Below are 21,602 nucleotides of genomic sequence, written 5' to 3'. Positions count from 1 at the left end.
TCCTTCTCCTACTGAAGAGGAGCCTATGCAGGTGAATCATACACACCTCTCCAAAGAAGAACGTCAGAGAAGAATGCAAAAGAACCTCTGTCTGTACTGCGGAGAGTCTGGTCACCTGCTGATCTCCTGCCCCCGTAAACCGGGAAATGCCAAATCCTAACTGACCCTGGAGACATCAAGTTAGGAGTTATGAACCCGTCTCCAAAAATGAAAGATTTCACGATTACCCTAGCCTTTGATCTTAAACCCAAACCTGTCTTTGCTACTGCTCTACTTGACTCGGGAGCAGCCGGAAATTTCATAACGTCTAGTTTCATAGATAAATTTCAGATTCCTTGTTTGTCTCTCAACCATGCCATCTCTCTGACTTCTATAGACGGACGTCCTCTAACTAACGGGATAGTCACGAAAGAGACTCAACCAGTATTGGTCCGAATTGGAGCACTTCATTCTGAGTCCTTAAAATTCCTGGTGATATCAGAGGCCTCTCAAGAAGTGGTTCTTGGTCTACCCTGGTTACGTCAACATAATCCCAGGATTGATTGGAGTTCTATGCAGATTCTGTCATGGGGTATGGACTGTCAGAAATCCTGTCTTCCTAAAATTCGACCTGTGAGAAAGACAGTTCCATTAGTTTCTTCTGCCATTCCCAAGGAATATCAGATGTTCGTCGATGTGTTCTCTGAGCAACAAGCAAATATCTTACCCCCTCATAGGGAATGGGACTGTCCAATTGAATTGATACCTGATAAGATACCACCTCATGGTCGTACCTATCCGCTGTCCTTGCCTGAGACTCAAGCCATGACCGAGTACATCCGGGACAACCTGGCAAAGGGGTTCATTCGCCCCTCTACTACACCTGCCGGAGCTGGGTTTTTCTTCGTTGGCAAGAAGGACGGTGGTCTAAGACCATGTATCGATTATCGAGGCCTTAATGACATTACTGTAAAGAATCGATACCCTCTTCCCCTGATTACTGAGTTGTTTGATAGGGTCAAGGGCTCTGTCATTTTTTCTAAATTAGATCTGAGAGGGGCTTACAACCTCATTCGTATCCGAGCTGGCGATGAATGGAAGACCGCTTTTAATACCAGAGATGGACATTTCGAGTATTTAGTAATGCCTTTTGGATTGTGTAACGCCCCTGCTGTCTTTCAAAGTTTCGTTAATGAGATTTTCCGGGATCTGTTATATGTTTCAGTCGTTGTCTATCTGGATGACATACTGATTTTTTCACCCTCTGTGGCTAAACATCAAGAACATGTTAAAGAAGTTCTGATCCGTTTGAGAGAAAACCACCTTTACTGCAAACTGGAGAAGTGCGTCTTTGGAGTGCCCAGTGTACCTTTTCTCGGCTATGTAATATCTGGCTCCAGTTTAGAAATGGACCCCAAGAAGGTACAAGCAGTTCTGGATTGGACCCGACCTCAGACACTGAAGGCCATCCAGAGATTGTTGGGCTTCGCCAATTATTATAGACGCTTCATTAAGGGATTTTCTACACTGCTGGCTCCCATTACAGCCTTGACCCGCAAAGGTGCTAATCCTGCCCAATGGTCACCTGAGGCAGAGTCTGCCTTTCATCTTCTAAAACAGGCCTTTATCTCAGCACCAGTTCTTCGACAACCAGATCTGGACAGGCCTTTTTTGTTGGAAGTGGACGCATCATCTGAAGCTGTGGGAGCAGTCTTGTCTCAACGTTATGAGGACAACAGAGTCCATCCGTGTGGGTTCTTTTCTAAAAAATTCTCACCTGCTGAAAGGAACTACACCATAGGTGAGCAAGAACTACTAGCTGTAAAGTTGGCGTTGAAGGAATGGAGATATTTGCTAGAAGGCGCCAAGTTTCCATTTACTGTATTTACGGACCATAGAAATCTCCTATTTCTCAAAAACCTCCAATGTGTGAGTCCTCGTTTGGCCCGCTGGGCAATATTCTTTGCCAGATTTCAGTTCACCTTGACCTTCCGGTCTGGAGCACTTAATCAGAAGGCTGATGCCCTATCGAGATCTCTCCTCTGTGATGATCAATCTGAAAATCAAAGCAATACCCCTGTCTTGGAATCAAGAGTTTTTGCCTCATTACAAGTTCAGCCTCCTACGGGAAAATCATTTGTGGCCCCGGAATTAAGGAAGCAGCTTCTCACTTGGGCACATTCATCTCGCTTCGCAGGGCACTCGGAAGACCTTGGAGTTCCTGAAAAGACACTATAGGTGGCCTTCTATGAAGGCAGATATAATGGAGTTCATCTCTTCCTGCTCCTCCTGTGCCCAGCATAAATCATCACAACAAGCTCCAGCTGGGGAATTGCTTCCATTACCTACTCCATCACGTCCATGGACGCATCTCTCCATGGATTTCGTCACAGACCTGCCAGTCTCTCAAGGTTTCAACACTATCTGGGTTGTAATAGACCGATTTTCTAAGATGGTCCACTATATACCGTTGAAGAAGTTACCTTCTGCCCCTGACCTGGCACAGTTGTTTGTCAAACACATATTTCGTCTACATGGCCTTCCTGCTGAAATTGTCTCTGACCGCGGTGTGCAGTTTACTGCAAAATTCTGGAGGGCTTTGTGTTCTGTTCTTCAAGTGAAGTTAAACTTTTCCACGGCCTACCATCCGCAAAGCAACGGCTCCACCGAGAGAGTTAATCAAGATCTAGAGACTTTCTTAAGAATTTTTATGTCATCTTCCCAGGACAATTGGGCTGCCTTGCTGCCGTGGGCTGAGTTTGCACATAATGCTTCCTACCACTTGTCAACTAACCAAACGCCATTTCAGGTTGTATATGGCCTTCATCCTCGTGTTCCCGAATTTCGAAGCCTGCCTTTTTTCGATGTTCCGGCCGTGGAGGACACGGTGCGGAATTTTGCTGCCATCTGGACTCAAGTACGGTCTGATTTGTTGAAGGCATCCTCTCGCTATAAGACCCAGGCCGATAAGAAGCGTAGAATAGCTCCACGCATGCAAGTTGGAAGCCAGGTCTGGTTATCCACCCGGAATCTTCGTCTGAGGGTTCCTTCTATGAAATTTGCACCACGCTTCATCGGTCCCTTCTCCATAACAGAAGTCATTAATCCAGTGGCCTATCGTCTGCAGTTACCCCCATACCTAAAAATCCCTAATTCCTTCCATATTTCCTTATTGAAGCCCCTGGTCCTGAATAAATTCCATAGTGCTCTACCGGCTTCTCCTCGAGTCCAGACGGAGAGAGTTGAGTTTGAGGTCGCCCAGATCTTGGACTCTCGTCTACGCAGAGGTCATCTACAGTATTTGCTGGACTGGAAAGGTTACGGTCCAGAGGAACATTGCTGGACCGATGCTCGTGATGTCCATGCTCCCACGCTCATCAGGAGATTCCATTCTGCCCATCCGGAGAAGCCTGGTGAGTGTCCTGAGGCCACCCCAAAAGGCGGGGGTACTGTCACGGCCAGGGTATTTCAGCATGGCGCTAGGCGATTGTTACCTGTGAGGTCATTGTGGCGCGGGCTGTCTGGTGGCGGAGCTGGTGTCTGGCGGGGGGCTTTGGCTGCGCGCGTTGTTGTGCGGGCCTGTTGTCACTCTGCGCTGGTAAGGCCTGGCGGTGTCTCCGTTCCATTTGGCATGGGCGCCGCCATCTTGCCTTCTGGCCATGTGATGCGGCTGGCCAATCCTGGTGAGTCACATGTTCCCTCCGGCCAGTAACAGCACGGCATGGGGTATTTAGGAAGGGTCAGTGCCTTCCTTCTTTGCCAGTGCAATGTGTATCTCAGCCTAGCTGAGAGGGAGTTCTCTGTGCTTTCCTGTTCCTGTGAATTCGCTGTCTGCCAGGCTGCCTGTCAGCTCCTAGCTCCCACTGGACTACCCCGCTTCCTCCATCACCCTTGCCCATACCTGAGTGCCTGAGCCTGCTGACATCCTGCGCTTCAGTTCACTACCTGCAAACCTGGCTTGTTTATTTTCAGTTCACTATCTGCAAACCTGGCTTGATTATTTTCAGTTTCACTACCTGCACACCTGGACAGCTCTAATTGTTTCTATTTGGACATTAACCCTTTTGCTCCCACCACAGAACTCTTGTGCACATTTATATAATCCTGGACTTTTATTTACTGCCACATTATATGTCTACTCAAGCACTTATTAAAGATCCTAGTTTTATTTTCAAATCTGCTTCTGTGATCACTCCTGCTACCACCCCGGGTCCACAAACAACCCAGAACATAACAACAGGGATCAGCATGTATACACCTAATCTCGCTAGTAGCAGAGCAGAATGTGCATAGGGTTAAAATGGTGCCTGCTTTTTATACCCCCTAGTTAGCAAGCCCCCCCATTATTTAAATTTCCAACCAATCATGAAGATCCTTGTGTGTTGTTTGGTAAACTCACGATCTATCATGCACGATCTCACGATTTGGACTTCCGACACGATTCACGAAAGATTGGGAGACAGTGTGTCAAATTGGCAGCTTTTTTGACCAAATCATGCCCACGACTGCCGGGGAGCTCCCAGGGAGAGTTAATTGGAAATCGTACACAATGTCGGATCGTGGACACATCGCCAAGTGTGTAGGCACCTTTAGACAGTAGCATAAGTCACCTGCAGCCCCCAACTTCCATTACATTTGTTTGTTATAACATGTAACGCATGTGATCACCAGACACTAACATCCAACCAGAGCCGTAACTAGACTTTTTGGTGCCCTGTGCCAGAGAGAGCACTGGCCCCCCCATTTTTCAAATAGGGATGCACCCAAAATAGGGGAATGGCCTCATGGGGAAGGGCCAGGGAAGTTAGGGGAGGCCAGGGGATGCTGGGGATGAAATAAGAGGAAGCTACAAGTGAGAATGATAATAAACAGAAAATTGACAGGCCTGAAAGATTCCGCTGCCCTGCGGTGCCCTGTGCCGTGGCTCAGGTTGCACTACCCTAGTTACAGCCCTGCATCCAACACTACAGAAACTCAGCACAGGGGTATCAGCACATAGGTGTGTTTGGCGGGTGAGAGGCAGAAGGCCTGATTCAGCGCAGTTGAGTGATTGTTTGCTACTGTACATGTGCAAACAAATCTGGAGACCGACCCCTACGGCGCATACATTTCACTGAGTGTTGCATACAGAAGTGCTGGCATTAGTAACAGCGAGGCAAAACCATGGGCTTTCCTGGTTGGTAGCTGGAAGTGTACGCAAAAATAAGCCGTCTCATGGGAGTCTCGCAGCTCTGTCAGTGAAAGCAGCTGCGTTCTTAGACACAGAGCTGCAGCCACAGAGGTCATGTTTAGATGAATTACCGAAGGTGAAATTAAAAGTGGGCTTCTCATGCAGGGTCATCCTAAGAGCATTGTATGCCCTGGGGCTCCTACCCACCCATTCACGGGAATACAAATATAAACAATCCAAAAATTAAACCTTTAGATTTATTGGTACTTTCAACTAAATCAAAGTTTAAACATAAAAAACATGATGCAAAGTGAGGATTAACAGAAACTTTTGAACATTATAAGCAGTGGCGTAACTAGGGTATTTGGAGCCCAGGGCAAATTTGAAAAGGGAGCCCGCGCCAAAGGCGCGCGCGGCAAAAAAATGGGCGTGGTCACTTAAAAATGGGGCGTGTCAACATGACACACCCCTTTATTTTCAAACTGAACATTCCTATCCATATGCACCTTAACCCCAGTAGTACCCCTTATACAGTACCCCCAGTATGCAGTTGTGGTCCCTCTCATGCAGGCCCATAGTAGTGCCCCTTATACAGTATCCCCAGTAGTGGTCCCTCTTATACAGCCCCCAATTAGTTCCCCTTACTCAGTACCCCCAGTAGTGGCCCCCCCAAATGCAGTGTCCCACGTAGTGTTCCCCCTTATGCAGTGCCCCCAGTAGCAGTCCCCACAATGCAGTGCGCCCAGTAGCGGTATCCCCTTATGCAGTGCCCTTTTATATAGTGCCCCCAGCAGTAGTCCCCCCCATGCAGTTTTACCAGTAGTGGTCCCCTTATGCAGGCACCCTGTAGTGATCCCCCTATCTAGTGCCCCCTGTAGTGGTCCCCGCAGTGCCCCTAGCAGTAAGCCCCTTATATAGTGCCCCCAGCAGTAGTGTCCCCCCCTCCCATGCAGTGCCCCCAGTAGTGGTCCCCCTGATGCAGGCTCCCAGTAGTGACCCCCCCCTATCCAGTGGTCCCTGTAGTGGCCCTTCCTATTATTGCCCCCAGTAGTGGTCCCCCGAGTGCAGTGCCTCTAGTAATAGGCCCCTTTTAGAATGCCCCCAGTGGTAGTCCCCCCCCCAAGTAGTAGTCCCCAGTAGCCCCCCCCAGTAGAGGTCCTCCCAATGGCACCCCCAGTAGTAGCCACACCTCCCCCAGTAGAGGTCCCCCCAGTAGTAGCCAACCCCTCCCCCGTTGTGCAGATAGGTTTCAAAATAAATAAATATATATAAAAATATACTTACCTGATTCCACGCTGCTCCTGCTCCTGTCCGCGATGCCACTCCCACCCTCCAGTCCGACCGGGCTGACACGCTCAGCATTATGGGACTGACGTCATGACGTCAGTCCCATTACCCACTGCAGGAGCCGGACGGAAGTCCAGCTCTTGCAGTGGGTGCTGCAGCAGTCAATGAGAGTCTATCTGACTCTCACTGGCTGCTGTTTAACACACGCATCGCCACCAGCGCTGGCGGCGATGCGTGTGTTATGCACAGCCTGAGCCCGCCTCCTGGCGCTATTGGGCAAGCGCTCAGGGGGAGGGAACGGGCTCAGGCGTGCAGCACAGGACCGGCGCTGGAAGCCTAGTGCCGGTCCTGTGCAAATGTGTAGCACTGACCGCACTCATTGCGGTCGGCGCTACACTGGCTATTTAGGGCGGGCGGGCCGGTACCGTGCAACGGCGCCCAGGGCACGAACCCGCTCGCCCTGCCCTAGTTACGCCACTGATTATAAGCCTTGAAAAACAGAAACATTTCAACATGTAAAGGATAATTAATTGGTAAACCGTACAGTATGAATGAATTACTTTATTATTAATCAACACAAATGTTCACAAAATGTATTTATTGAAATCTGGTTTCTATTTGGCTTGAACTCAATGGACTTCACGATGTCATTTTCCTCGCACATGAGTGAAAGTCAGTTCAAATGCTGCTGCCCCATTGTGCCCTTACACATCACCAGTGATGTCAGTGGGAGTGATTTTGGCTCTGATAGAGCCCAAATCACTCCAGGGCTTGCGGCAGTAAGACCCTACCGCAGGGTCTCCGTCGCAAGCCCGATGGTCGCGATGGTCTTGACCATCGCGACCATCATGGACGCTCACATAAGCTGTGGGTGGTCACCCACAGCTATGCGAGCGTCCAGGAGGACGCTCCATTTTCATGGAGGAGGGCCCTGATCAGAGCGAGCGCTCTGGTCAGAGCGTTCGGCTCTGAATCAGGCCCTCTGTCTGCTTCTCAGGTGCTGCTTTGGCCACAGTAGCACAATTATTGGTGGATTGATCCTGGTCATGTACCAAAGAGAGTGCATGAGGGGTAGGACTATGCTAAAAACATTTCCGAGAGGTATTGTTGTGCATGGTATCCCCTTTAGTAAAGGTAATGTCTAAATCTCCCCTTTAGTAAATGTATCGGACGTGACATGGAGTGAGGGCAGAAGTGCAGTTCCATGCCCTGACAGCAGCGTTATTTTGTCTCCACTGTAGAATCTGGCCACCAATAGTAGTCATTTGTACCCTCGCCACTGGTTACTATATTCCCAGAGTTGGCAGGTAACTCTGGCAGATGGCACACTGGCCCCATACCTAAATGCACAAATCGAGGCAAACGTGTGGACCAATGGTGATTTTCTTCACCCTTGGATAATTTACACCTTGTAAATGATGTCCAGTCATCTTCTGGGTGCTGTTTGACAATAAATTAAAACACTGCTTCATTTCTACCTTTGATAGTGTAGCATAATATACTTTACCAACATCATTCACTTACCTTTCACTACTCCATGCACAAGTCAGTGCATCTATTCCCCTTCACTTACCTTTCACTACTCCATGCACAAGTCAGTGCATCTATTCCCCTTCACTTCCCTTTCACTACTCCATGCACAAGTCAATGCATCTATTCCCCTTTTATATAACAGTCTTTATTAAAAAAAACAGAAACTGAACATTAGGAGAATCCTCGGCATTTGCAGCACAGTAATCGCTAGAGGCGCTAAAGAGCAGCCTATCACCTCAGCCAAGGACGTAATACGTACACTTCCGTACAGCGGCAGCCTGGCTTCCCAGCATTCCACAGGAAACCAAGATGGTGGCTTAGTGTGTACGGATCAGCGACGTACCGTACAGTAAGAAATCAGTATATTACCGGTGTATAGTGGTGAGTAACGGTGACCGGTGTGAGTGTGCTCACGGCCATAGCAGAGTACGGGGCTGGTGTATAGGGTTGTCCTTGTCCGTGTTGTGTCTATGTTCCATGGCACCTGAGAGGTTATCAACACAGTCTGTTTCCATGCAGGGTGAAAACAGGGTTTGTGGCATCTGATTACCTATTAGCCTTGTTAAAGTGATGTCTGATGTGTTTCATGCATAGCCTGTGTAGCTTTTACAGATTGCATTTATTGTGTCATCTCTTCTGGAAAATGTATAAGTATTGATGCTTTATTAATATTATTATTGTGTGTGTAAATTGGAGATCATACTATACCTAGAATGTTGTCTGTCACACTTTATGTAAAATAGTAAATCATCTATTTTAAAGTCTCGCTTGTGTCCAACGTATCATCTGTAACTTCTCTATAAACTGTTCATAAATACATCAGGCTGCAGTATTTGTTATATAAAGTTTAGAGCAAGACCAGGGCCTACATGTAGCATTCGGAGAAGTTCAACACTTCTTGGGAGTAAGACATTCCCTGAAAATGATTTGTACATCTCACCTCTGATTTATTTTGCATGTTTTTAAGTTAAAGATACAAAAACCATGTATATATCTTTTATTTAGTTTATTATTGTATACAGATGGCTGGGGAGCTGACTGATAAACGTGATGGGTCTCCATCCAAGGAGCGTAAGCGGTCCCGGTCCCGATCTCCTGAGAGGGACCGTGATAGGAAATCTTCTCCATCAAAAGACAGGAAGCGACATCGTTCTCGGGAGAGAAGACGCTCTCGCAGTCGTACCCGTTCGCGGTCTAAATCTAATGAGAGGTAAGAGCAAACTGCCTTCTGCATTTTATAAGCTTTTTTTCCGTTTTTAAAGTCAATGAAGGAAAGCTGTCAAATATAAATTTTTAAATAAATTCTACTTAGCAGTGATTGCAAATATGCGCTATAGCGCGTATTTTACCTGGCATTAAGGACTGGGGACTCACTTTTAAAAAAGAGCCGGGGATGCACTGTGCCTCTGCCAATTCATGTCAGGCTATCAGGGATTGGGCGCAGCACAGCGCGTCTTCGGTGACATGGCCCTGCATGCATCGCTAAATGCACCGCTGTCAATCTAATAGGTGCCGGTCGTGAGCCAATTGGAGCTTGCGGACTGGCAGCCAATCCGTAGCGGCTGCCGTTGCACAACTTCCAATTGGCTCACGCACAGCACCAGATTTGTATGACAGCAGCGCTATGTTCAAGGGCTGCACTGACTCGTGCCGTGGGCTGGTGTGGCTGCCTTCTGATGTGGGCACGGGGGGCTAGGCAGCAGGTGAGGTCTACTAGAGGGACACAGGTAAAAGGCTGCTGGGAATGGGGGATGCATAATGTATAAGGGGCATTACTGTGTAGCATATTTTGTAAGGGGTATTACTGCGTGGCATAATGTGTAATGGCCGGACACTGCTGTGAGGCATAATGTTTAAAGGTCATTAATGTGCGGCATAATGTGTAAAGGCCGGGCTTAGCTGTGTAGCATAATTTGTAAGGGGTATTACTGCATGACATAATGTGTGGAGGGCATTACTGTGTGGCATAAATGTGTAAAAGGCATTTCTGCGTGGCATAAATGTGTAAAAGGCATATTGCGTGGCATAAATGTGTTATAAGGGGCACTACTGTATGACGTAACGTGAATAAGGCCTACTATACAGTGAAAAGCTAAAACAGCCATCCCCACTTGTAGGCCGTAGTGACCGGCATGGCATGTATTCACACTGCTGGGAGAGCTTGAATGCTGGGCACTCCCCCCTACAGTGATGAAAAGGGCACGCATTTCAAGGACACGTCCCCTTTCCTAAATGACCACACCCCTTTTTCGTGTGCTCGCCAAAGGTGCGCATAGTGGCCCTTTCTGAAAGGCGCCCACTGTTTGCCCTAACAAGATGACTAGGGCATTGCAGCAGATATCTGGAATATCTGCTGTGGTCTCCTGTATATACATCCCGGTAGTTTTTAATTTTTATATACCACCTCAGAAATCGGTTGCCTTCTAGGATATACCACACATATCCTTTGATAAATCTGCCTCTTATTACCTAAAGTGTTATTCATAGGCTAACCATACTATCCCTTTAAAACAGGACACATGAGTTAATTACACAGGATCTGTGGCTGGTTGACTTCAAGCCTGGATTTCACCTGGTTTTAACGAGCCACAGAACCTGTGTAATCTATGAGTGTCTCAGTTTAAAGGGATGATATGGTAAACCTACTTATTCACTATGGGTTTTGTGTACAGACAAGTCATATCGCCTGTAAGATCATGGAGGCTTTAAACATGCAATTAAGGGCCATGTGGGGATATCTGATGCTTTTGAGGGTATCAGATGGGCATTTTAGGGGCATGTGGCGAGTTCTGAGAGGCATATGGGGAGCTCTAAAGCATAAATTATGATGGGACCCAGAAATGGTCAGGGAGGACCCCATTTTTATTTATTTTTTTTTTTTTTAAAGTGGACGATCCCTGGGACACACATATTTTGTCATTAAGCATGATCACTGCTTAGTATAGATAAAGATCCTTAAAACTTGTCCCTGCATGTACTTTTGTTTTTTCTTAAGACTGCGTTAGATTAAACAGAAAAATATTTGGGGCATTAAAATATTCTAGTTATAAAGCCATGAGTATTGGAAGGAACTTGAGTCATAATCTTTGTAACAAGTCCAGAGATGTTGAGAATTTGTGTGTGTGGATATAATATAATGCGTGTGTGTTGTAAGGGGGGGGGGGCAGCGGCTGCTGCGTCTGCGGCTATCCCAGAAGAGCTTTCCTCTGCACATGTCATTTACTAATACGATGGGACAGTGTGGCCTGTATGCGAGTCTACCAAAGTCTGGAATTGACCAGGTGTAATGCTGCATCATTCTTCACAAGAACATCATTTAACCGACACCTGATTGATGGCAGAAATCACTGTTTTGGGCATTTTTCCAGGATATCTTGTAAATGCATACTAGTGTTCAGATCTGGTGACTAAAGGTGCGTACACACTTTATGATTAAAATGAACGATATCGATCATATAGTTATCGTTCATATCATGCATTTTCTACTTCAGGGTCCATAGGGTATCCACAGGATACCTTGGGTATAGGTGTGACGTCAGTCGCTGGGCACCATAGAGTTAAGCTTTTCAGCCTCCCAGGATGCACTAGGGTCCCTCTCCTATACCCCGCCCCCGAGCCAAGGCACCTCAGTTTAGTTTGGTGCCCGACCGGCGTCGGGTGCACCTGTCGGAGTGGGGGCTAGAAGAGCCCCTGAAGCTTTCTTCAGTGCAGCTGTGGCTGCACATCTGGATGTACAGCATGGACAGTCAGTCCTGATGTCCATGCTGTCTTCCCTACACCCCCGCCGGTACCAGAACGCCGGTACCGATCCGGGGATGCTGGTGAGCATCTGGGGTCACAGCTAGCGGTGACCCCAGATGTTCCGGACCATGGCCGGATCCTAGGGGGACAAAGGTAAGCAGCGGGGTCCCGCGGTGGGTCCCCGCTGGTCACATGGTCCTAAGTCCCCAGGCAGGGGGCTCCCTGGGGACTGGCTGCAGCGTGGAGCCAGGCGACCAACCTGCGCTTTCCACTACCCCCTGGGACAGCGGACCGCAGCAGAGCGGTAGCGCTGCGGCGTCCCAGGGGTTAAATGCATGCCAGGGGAGCGCGCCTTCCCTGTCTCACAGCCGGCGCCTCCCCCGCTGCACACAGCCCTCTCTGCATGCTGCCGACTGGTCCTGTGGCAGCGCTCCTCCCCCAGGCCAGCCTCCTCTCTGCTCCTCGGCGGCCATCTTCTCCAGAACGCATGGTGAACGCTGCTGGAAGTGCTGGACGGAAGCATCGTGGTCTGGGTCCCCCCGCATACCTCTCCTCCGCTGTGGCTCAGGTCTGTGTATGCAGCGCTGTGTCCTACCAGGCCCTGTGTCTGTGTAGTTGAGTGATCAGCGCTGTTAGTGCAGGAATTGTTATTTCTCTGCATTGTATGTGACTGTGCTAGCGCTGCCTGTAACTTTTCTTCTCTAAACTGTCAGCTTTATTACTGTCCCTGTTCTTTCTGCTAAAGCCCTTGCGGTGCGGTGCTGCAGGGTGGTCTCTCGCCTATTTAATACTTAATTGGTGAGAGAGGTCACATACGTGGTGCCATTATGTCTGAAAGTGATTTTCCCCTCCGGCTACAGTGTACCACGTGCAAAGTACCGTTAGCGGAGGGGGAGGGTAGCGCGGAGGGCCTTTGCTGGCAGTGTTTGTCCATGGCGCGGCCTATTACGGTTACAGCACCGGTACAGGAGCCGCCCTGGGCTTGTTTCGCTCAGGCGTTAACAGCTTTAGTGGGCCAGTTAGCTCCGCAGCCCGCGTTTACTCCGATGGGTTTGTCCCAGCAGTCTGTGGTGTCGTCACCCATGCAGGGGTTCCCACGACAATTGGTGGTACCCCACAGTCTCCCTATTTCCCCGCTCCCGGGTTCTCAGGAGCCAGCGTGGGTTAACTCCCTGACGAGTTCTGTACAGCACTTGTCGGATGTGTTGCAAGGGGAGTCTGTGATGCGGCCTCATAAAAGGCCGGTGGCGTCTCTGTCCGCTCCTTATGAGGATGACGAAGGGACGTCTGATGATGGGGAGATTCTGGATCCTTACGATCAGGAACCTCTCCATACTAAGGACGCTGATGCTAAGTCCAAAGTATATATTCCTGGACTTATTCGGGCGGTCCACACAGCCTTGGTGATTGAGGACGAAGTTCCCCCAGCGGCTAAATCTAAGTATGCCTTTTTCAAAGATGTGAAGGGCGATGCCACAGTCTTTCCTCTTTCGGGTCAGTTGGTGGACCATTTAGAGGAGGCGTGGAAACAACCTGGCAAAAGATACCAGCCGCAGAGACGCCTGGCGGTGGCTTATCCGTTCGCGGATAATTATTTTGCTAAGTGGGAATCCCCTCCACAGGTGGATTCTCACGTGACCCGTCTTGTCCGTAGTGCCACATTGCCGATGCCATCCATGTCCTCCCTTAAGGATGCTACGGACCGCAAGGTAGAAATCTGCCTGAAGTCCGCTTATTCCCTTGCAGGGGGGGCAGCACGGCCGGCTATGGCCATTTGCTGGGTTGCCAGAGCGATGGAGCGCTGGGCGGATTCATTAGAGGCTTCTTTTGAATCCGACTGTCCGGCCGAACAGGCGGAGTTGATTGGCAATCTCCGTGATTCGGGCACCTAGATCAACGAGGCGGCTCTAGACATTAGTACTCTGGTGTCTAGAATTTCTTCAGCAGCGGTAGCTGCTCGTCGCACCTTGTGGCTGCGATCCTGGAAGGCGGACGCAGATTCCAAGAAAGGTCTGGAAGCGTTGCCGTTTACCGGAGAAGTTCTCTTCGGTCCGGATCTGGATAAGATTGTGGCCACGCTGGCGGCAGCCAAATCTGCTTGTCTCCCGTCGGCCGCTGCTCCTTCTGGTTCTGGACCATTGTCCTTTCGGTCATCTAGGGCCCAGGGCAGGCCCAAACCACAGTCGTTTCCTCGACAGGCTGGCCCTAAGAAATTGGTCAAGCCCCGGAAGCAGGCATGGAGTACCAGACGTCCGGCCCCCAAGCCAGATGACAAGCCTGCGGCCTGACGGTCCGGGCCTCCCTTTGGGGGATCCCAGGGTGGGAGGCCGCCTGCTACAGTTCGCCCAGTGTTGGTCGACCACTACGACAGACACTTGGGTTCTGGAGGTGGTTTCCCACGGATACGCCCTCTCCTTCCCGCACAGACCCCCGGCTCGATTCTTCACCACGGGTCTACCATCAGACCGGAACAAGGCTACGGAGCTGCGGAAGGTATTGCACACTATGCTCCAGGCTGGAGTTATAGTGCCTGTTCCATTCTCCCAGAGGGGCCAGGGTTTCTATTCAAATCTATTTTTGGTACAGAAACCCAATGGGTCATATCGTCCGATTCTCAACCTCAAAGCACTCAACAAGTCTTTGCGGGTCCCGAAGTTTCGGATGGAGACCCTACGGTCCATCATTCTAGCGCTGGAACCTGGGGACTACATGGTGTCATTGGACATACAGGACGCTTACCTGCATGTCCCTATTCTTTTGCGCCATCAACAGTTCCTCAGGTTTGCAATCCGCAGCGACCACTTCCAGTTTCGGGCGTTACCTTTTGGCCTGGCAACAGCACCACGTGTTTTCACCAAGGTGATGGCGGTCATGGCGGCTTCTCTGCGGCTGCAGGGAGTCCGCATGTTGCCGTATTTGGACGACCTGTTATTGGTGGCAGGATCTCCAGAGCTCCTGTTACGCCACTTGGACCTGACCATTGCACTGCTGCAACGGCACGGCTGGCTAATCAACTGGCAGAAGTCCACTCTAATCCCGTCTCGGAGGATTCTGCATCTTGGAGCCTTATTGGACTCGGGACAGCAAAGGATCTTCGTGACGGAGGACAAGATCTCTGCTTTACAGTCAAGGGTGCGCAGTTGTCTGCACAGCCGCCGGGTGTCCTTACACTCGGCGATGAGGTTACTGGGCTCCATGGTGTCGGTGTTCGACATGGTGGAATACGCCCAGTTTCACTCCAGACCTCTGCAGCACCTGATCCTGTCCAAGTGGAATGGGCTGCCTCAGTCTCTGAAGTCCCAGACGATTGTGCTCACCCAGGAGGTTCGCCTGTCCCTTGCGTGGTGGTTACAGACGACCCACCTCAACAAGGGACGTCCGTTCTGGGTTCCAAATTGGGTTCTGTTGACAACGGACGCCAGTCTTCGGGGCTGGGGAGCAGTTTCGGGTCCACACTTGTTCCAGGGCAGGTGGACGCCGACAGAAGCGGAGCTTCCAATAAATATCTTGGAACTCCGTGCGGTCTTCAATGCTCTCCAGCAGGCACAGCGGTTTCTCCAGGGTCGCCCGGTGCAGGTCCAGTCGGACAACGCTACCACCGTGGCCTACATAAACAGGCAAGGAGGAACTCGCAGTCGGGCGGCTCTCGTAGAGGTCTCTCGGATCCTGGTTTGGGCGGAGCGCAATCTTCCGGCCATATCAGCGGTCTTCATCCCGGGAGTGCTAAATTGGGAGGCGGACTTTCTAAGTCGCCAGGACGTTCATCCGGGGGAATGGTCCCTGCACCCGGACGTTTTTCAACTACTGGTGGACAGGTGGGGTCTTCCAGAAATCGACCTCATGGCGTCCCGGCACAACAACAAGTTGCCGGTGTACGGGTCTCGCACAAGAGACGAAGGGGCGTCTCTGGTGGATGCTCTGTCCGTCCGGTGGACGTTCCGGTTCGCATACCTGTTCCCTCCGGTCTCCCTTCTTCCACGGGTAATCTGGAAATTCAAACAGGAAGGAGGGACGCTCCTGTTGATAGCTCCCGCGTGGCCCAGACGGCACTGGTTCTCAGACCTTCAGGGTCTGTCCGTGGACAGTCCTCTGCGGTTGCCGCTCCGACCGGACCTTCTGTCTCAGGGTCCTTGCCTTCACTCGGACCTGACTCTGCTGTCTTTGACGGCGTGGCTGTTGAGACGGCCATGCTGAGGTCCCGGGGGTTTTCCAGCTCTGTGGTGCGTACCATGTTACGAGCTCGGAAACCGTCTTCCGCGAGGATATACCATCGCGTGTGGCATACGTTCTTCCAGTGGTGTCGACCGAGAGGTTATGCACCGCGGGAGTTTCGTCTGTCTCGGATTCTCGCCTTCCTGCAAGCGGGACTAGATCAGGGGCTTCGCCTTGCTTCTTTGAAGGTACAGGTTTCGGCCCTATCTGTCTGGTTTCACCGTAGGATTGCTACAATCCCGGATGTGCGCACCTTTATGCAGGGTGTTCTCCGCATTCAGCCGCCCTTTGTTCCACCTGTGGCGCCTTGGGATTTGGCTGTGGTCCTGAGGGCTCTCCAAGGACCGCCGTTTGAACCACTGGGCTCAGTGGATCTTAAATGGCTAACAGCTAAGACTGTTTTCCTTCTGGCCATTGCTTCGGCCAGACGTGTTTCTGAGTTAGGGGCTCTTTCTTGTAGACCCCCTTTCTTGGTTTTTCATGGGAACAGGGCAGTGCTCCGCACTCGGCCCGAGTTTCTTCCCAAAGTTGTTTCCCAGTTTCATGTTAACGAGGAAATAGTTGTTGCGGCCTTTAACTCACCGGGTCTTTCCGTGGGTGAGGCCTCTTTGGATGTTGTGCGGGTCTTAAGGACTTATGTTGACCGCACTTCTTCGTTTAGGAAGTCGGACGCTTTGTTTGTCCTCTATGGCTTCCGTAAAAAGGGTTGGCCTGCTTCAAAGCAAACTTTGGCAGCCTGGATCCGTATGGCTATTTCTGAAGCTTATCTTCATGAAGGCCTACCGGTCCCTCCTTCTCTGAAGGCTCATTCCACTAGGTCTGTGGGTCCTTCGTGGGCAGCTCGACGTGGTACCTCGGCAGTTCAGATCTGCAAGGCTGCTACGTGGTCCTCTGTCCATACCTTCGTGAGGTATTACAGGTTTGACACCTTCGCCTCTCAGGATGCTTCCTTCGGGCGGCGGATTCTCCTTTCTGCACAGGAGCGTCCCCACCCTTAAAGGATACTGCTTTGGGACATCCCCATGGTATCCTGTGGATACCCTATGGACCCTGAAGTAGAAAATATGAGATATGGTAAGAACTTACCCTTGTTATCTCTATTTCTACGAAGTCCATAGGGTTCCACAGGACTCCCGCCCTGTCGCACCTGTGCTGCAGATGGGCTTTGCTCTGGTCACCGGTTTTCCGTCTCCCTCTGGTGAGAATGTGATTCTTGTATGTGTCCAGATCTTTTTTCTCTCTCTTCCTTCTCCTCCTCCGGCCTATGGCTTGATAACTAACTGAGGTGCCTTGGCTCGGGGGCGGGGTATAGGAGGGGGACCCTAGTGCATCCTGGGAGGCTGAAAAGCTTAACTCTATGGTGCCCAGCGACTGACGTCACACCTATACCCAAGGTATCCTGTGGAACCCTATGGACTTCGTAGAAATAGAGATAACAAGGGTAAGTTCTTACCATATCTCATATTTTTTGGTGCCCTGCGATGCGCGGGCATGTATGGACGATCTCGTCCATCGCCTGTGCATGCAGGCCAACCTGGTAGAAATCAACCAGGTTACTATAGGGACCCGCGACCGTTGATCGCTATAGTCGTTGGTGGTGTGCTGGATGATCGATATCGATCGTCCAGCACACCCGGGAGATCATATAACGTTATCGTGGTCGATCATCCCGTGTGTACACACCATAAGAAGCCCCTGTCATATGGATAGCATTGTCATGCTTATTACATTATTCGGTGACAATACATGGTCTGCAGTGTTTTCCCCAGAAATTTGCCTGCTTGTTGGCATCAAGAAGTAACCGGGTGGTGACGGCCTTTGCAATAATAAAATGTTGAAATCCTGTCCTTAAATTGATTTTAAACTCGAAATTAACATATTATATATTAATTCCTCTCTTGTTAGAGGCCCAGTTGTTTGCAGATTTTTCATTGTCACAATCTGTAGGATCTGGTCCCTCTATTGAAATCGGCATCAGGTTATTTAGAGTATTTTGCTTCATGCAATTCTTTAAACAGGTTTTAATTCGTTTTAGATGGCAAAATCCTCTAAGAGTGGCTCAGATACTGCCCATTTGCTATTTGTACACACAATTTTTTAAACAGCGTCCAAATACATTGAAGTGCCAAAAGTCATGGGATAGATGCCTAGTGTTGGGTAAGACCCCCTCTAGCCCAGTGAAGTGCAGCAACTTGACATGGCATTGATACCACAAGTGGATGGAAGACCTCTTTAGAGATGTTGAACCATGCCGTCTGGATAGCTTCCCACAGTTCCCTGATATTTGTAGGTGCAGGATATTAGGTGCGAATAGACCTCTCCATCATGTCCCATAAATGCTCGATTTGGGTTCATGTCGGGTAACGTGGTGGCCACACAATTTGTCAGAGCTCTCCAAAATGCTCCTTGAATCAATTCTGGAAAACTTGGGACGATGACACAGTGCATTATCCTGCTGGAATATTCCATTATTGTGGGGGTACATGAAGTCCATGAAGGGTTCAAATGGTCATCAAGTAATGCAACATAGTGGTTACCGGTCAATGATGTGTTCAGGTGGACCCAACCCATGCCACGTGAACAGGTGCACTCTGGTGGGTCTTTTGCTCTACAATTCCGTCCTTGCAATTATGGTAATGCAGCAGGAGGCTTCATGCCTCCTGCATGTATTACTTATTCGAGCTGCTTCCGAGGATACAGCATCATATAATCTGCAATAACATCGTCCGGCTGAGTAACCCATGGGGTCTCGCAAGCCGGCCGCTGCAGATACAACAAAGATGCCAGGAAATCTCTTTCAGCTGACGTATATCCTGGCCTCTTCCAACCCCCCCCCCCCTCTCTCCGGCAGCGATACTCCTCTGTTTTGGGAGCAGACTGTCTGCTGCCGGACTGCATTGCGATCACTCATGACCTGTACTGCACATGCGCAGTATGGATTCGGCACCTGCTCAGATTCCCGACCATTGGGAATCTGCATTCAGCAGTGCATTACCGTGCACTGCTGAATAGGGCCCAAAGAACATGCACTGACCTGCTGGATATGTGTCTGGTACCACCTGCATTAAATGTTGATGTGATCTGAGCCATTGTCGCTCGTCTGTTACCAAGGACAGATTTGTCCAGACCCCGCTGGTCACGATCATTAAGCACCCATGGTCGGCCACTTCTACGGTGCATGGTAATGCTTTCCATGAGGTATTCCCGGTGCACACATGACACTGTAGATCGAGGAATGTTGAATGTCTGCACACCTTTGGAAATGTAATGTCCCATCCATTGGGCACACACTATCATGCCCTGTTCAAACTTTGGTAATTCAGAGTTTTTTGACACACACAACCTTTTAAACACCATCCAGATACTACACCATTGCTTTTCGGACAAAATGTTAAAAAAAACAAAAAAAACACCCAGATGCTGCTCCCACTGGCTGGATGGACTGATACTACCCTACTTGCTGGCTACAGAGAAGGCCCTACAGTAACAATCACGTGACCACTGAAACGCAGAGAGTAGACACAGAAGGACCACTCTCTTCAGTCTTCCTGCCAGCAACAGCTCCCTTCCTTTAATACAGACTGACCTCCAGTCTGGCTTTGCCTGGCACTGTGGCGCGGCCGAATGTCACGCTGCGCTGACGTTTCTATATGAATAAATCGTGGGGAGAACACTGCTCTGTGGATGGTTTTATTGGCATTCTGGAAGACCTCTATCCTCTGAAGACAGAACTGATGCTATATGGGGTGAAGATGATCACTTGGTCAATTAAGTAGTAGTTACCATTGACCATGCTATCTAAGGGGATGATTGCAATCAAACGATGCCAGGAAAATGGGCCTTGCAGCTCATTAAACCAAGAAATGGTAACTGGTGAAATCAAGTACTAAGAACTGTAGATTTCTTTAGGCTCGGGCCACACGTGTACTCTTCTGTTTGTCAATTACATGGTAAAGGTGATTTATCTGATCAGGTTACCATCTTCCATTTCCTGGTAGTCCAATGCCAGTGCTCTTTGCACCACTGATCTAGTAAATGTGTATGACCAGGTGTGATGAGCGGCTTATGCACTGCAACCTGACTGACAGGCGATCAAGGCAGTCCAACATTTTCTTATATAGCCTTGATCATGCTGGAATGTTATTTGCTTAATGCAGAAGTCAGACCTGTGTGGAAGCTTTATTTTCAGTGCAGTGTCCCTAATTTAAAATAAAAACAGATAACATGGCAATATCTCCAAAACTATTGAAATATTTGATTTATCAAAATTCTCTGTTTAAAATATAGAACAAAATCAGTTTCAAAATTAATAAATCGAGAATTACTCCAGATGCCTAACAAACCATGTAAACCAGAATAAAAAAAATCTTAATGGTCTAATGAGTCTTTTAGTTTATTTGTGTAGCACAGTATAATATGTATCTCCCAAATATTCAATCTAGACCTTGGACAGTAACAGCGTTAGTGTATATGCAATCTGTTTTTTAGTGTCCACATACAGTCTGATAAATATGTATGTAGTCCATGACCTGTCAGTGATTAGTAATTAGTCCAGTTAGTGCATTAACAAAATATACATTCAGTACAGTGTGGAATTATAGCTGTATCTCCACCTACTAAACAAGTCGTAGGTTAATTATGAAATTCATTAAATAACTCAAAAAGAGAATTATGACTGTACCTCCAGTTAGTAAACAAGCCGCGTTAGTATCAAAATTCACCAGAATGACAATTTGCATATCACAATGTTTACATGCTTTTTTACGTGCAGCCTCAAAGGTCTTCCGCAATCAAAATACGTATATTGCGTATTGCATATTACTTATGTGGTGGTGGTGTTTTGTTTTTTTTATCCACTACTTGTACAAACATGTTGGTAGTTATTGCAATTAATTTTAGTTTCATTTTTTTTATATTCTTCCAGTATATATACTGGAAGAATATAAAAAAATGAAACTAAAATGAATGCAGACATTACATGCCACTTCATAATCTGATATTATTTTTTTAAAAATCTTTCTAATTACTTTATTGATTTATAGGGATCGAAGACCGAAAGATAGGAAGAAAGAGCGGGAGAGAGAAAAGGATACACATCGTCGGGACAAAGAAAAGAAAAGATCAAGGTAAAAGTATCACAACCATATTATAAACATTTCTTGAAGGAAGTACCATACCATAATGTTTAGTTTCAATGTGAATTGCTAGATTTCGGCATACGAATCCAGTGTACGTTAATAGGGTCCACACTCCAGACATAATGCAGAGTTTACCAAACTCCACCATTACAGTCGAGGTTTTAAGGATAGCCATGCTTTAGCACAGGTGACTTAATTAGTACCTCAGTCAATTTGATTTAAACACCTGGACTCATAGGGCCGAATTCAATTCAGTGCAATGATGAATAGCCGCGGGAGGGAGCTCCCGCAGCTATTCAATACAACGTGCTGTTTGCCTGGTCGAGAATTGGTTAAGTCAGAGAATGCCGGTTCTCGCGACTTGACCTGGGTGTTAAGGCGCTGTAACCAGCATTCTCTGACTAAAATGCCGGGCGCACGGCTGTTAGTGCCGCGCTAAGCCGGCAAACAGCTGTGCACCCGGCACTTTTGTCGGATTTCTTCTCGCATCCCCGGGGGGAGGGGTGTGAGAAGAAATCCTTTAGCCGCCAAACAGCGCAGTG

At 48.8% G+C, this 21,602-nt stretch overlaps 1 protein-coding gene across 2 annotated transcripts in view; it reads left to right on the top strand.

Annotated features, from left to right (window-relative positions):
* Positions 1 to 8,229: 8,229 nt before the first annotated feature.
* The window catches only part of DDX23 (DEAD-box helicase 23), a 33,465-nt gene continuing 20,092 nt past the window's right edge, over positions 8,230 to 21,602 (top strand). The window contains exons 1-3 of one of the 2 annotated variants that reach the window (XM_088448349.1): positions 8,230 to 8,318; positions 8,992 to 9,179; positions 20,965 to 21,048. In XM_088448349.1, the coding sequence (XP_088304475.1) occupies positions 8,992 to 9,179; positions 20,965 to 21,048 (272 nt within the window). In that variant the 5' untranslated portion in view covers positions 8,230 to 8,318. Of the gene's footprint in view, positions 8,351 to 8,991; positions 9,180 to 20,964; positions 21,049 to 21,602 lie in introns of both variants that reach the window. The other variant, XM_088448257.1, reaches the window with a different exon arrangement.

The sequence above is a fragment of the Taudactylus pleione genome, unplaced genomic scaffold, assembly GCF_031769625.1.
Source record: "Taudactylus pleione unplaced genomic scaffold, aTauple2 ptg000005l, whole genome shotgun sequence".
Classification (NCBI taxonomy): Eukaryota; Metazoa; Chordata; class Amphibia; order Anura; family Myobatrachidae; genus Taudactylus; species Taudactylus pleione.
Note: the sequence above shows the minus strand (reverse complement) of the source record. Positions and strands in the feature narration are given on the sequence as shown.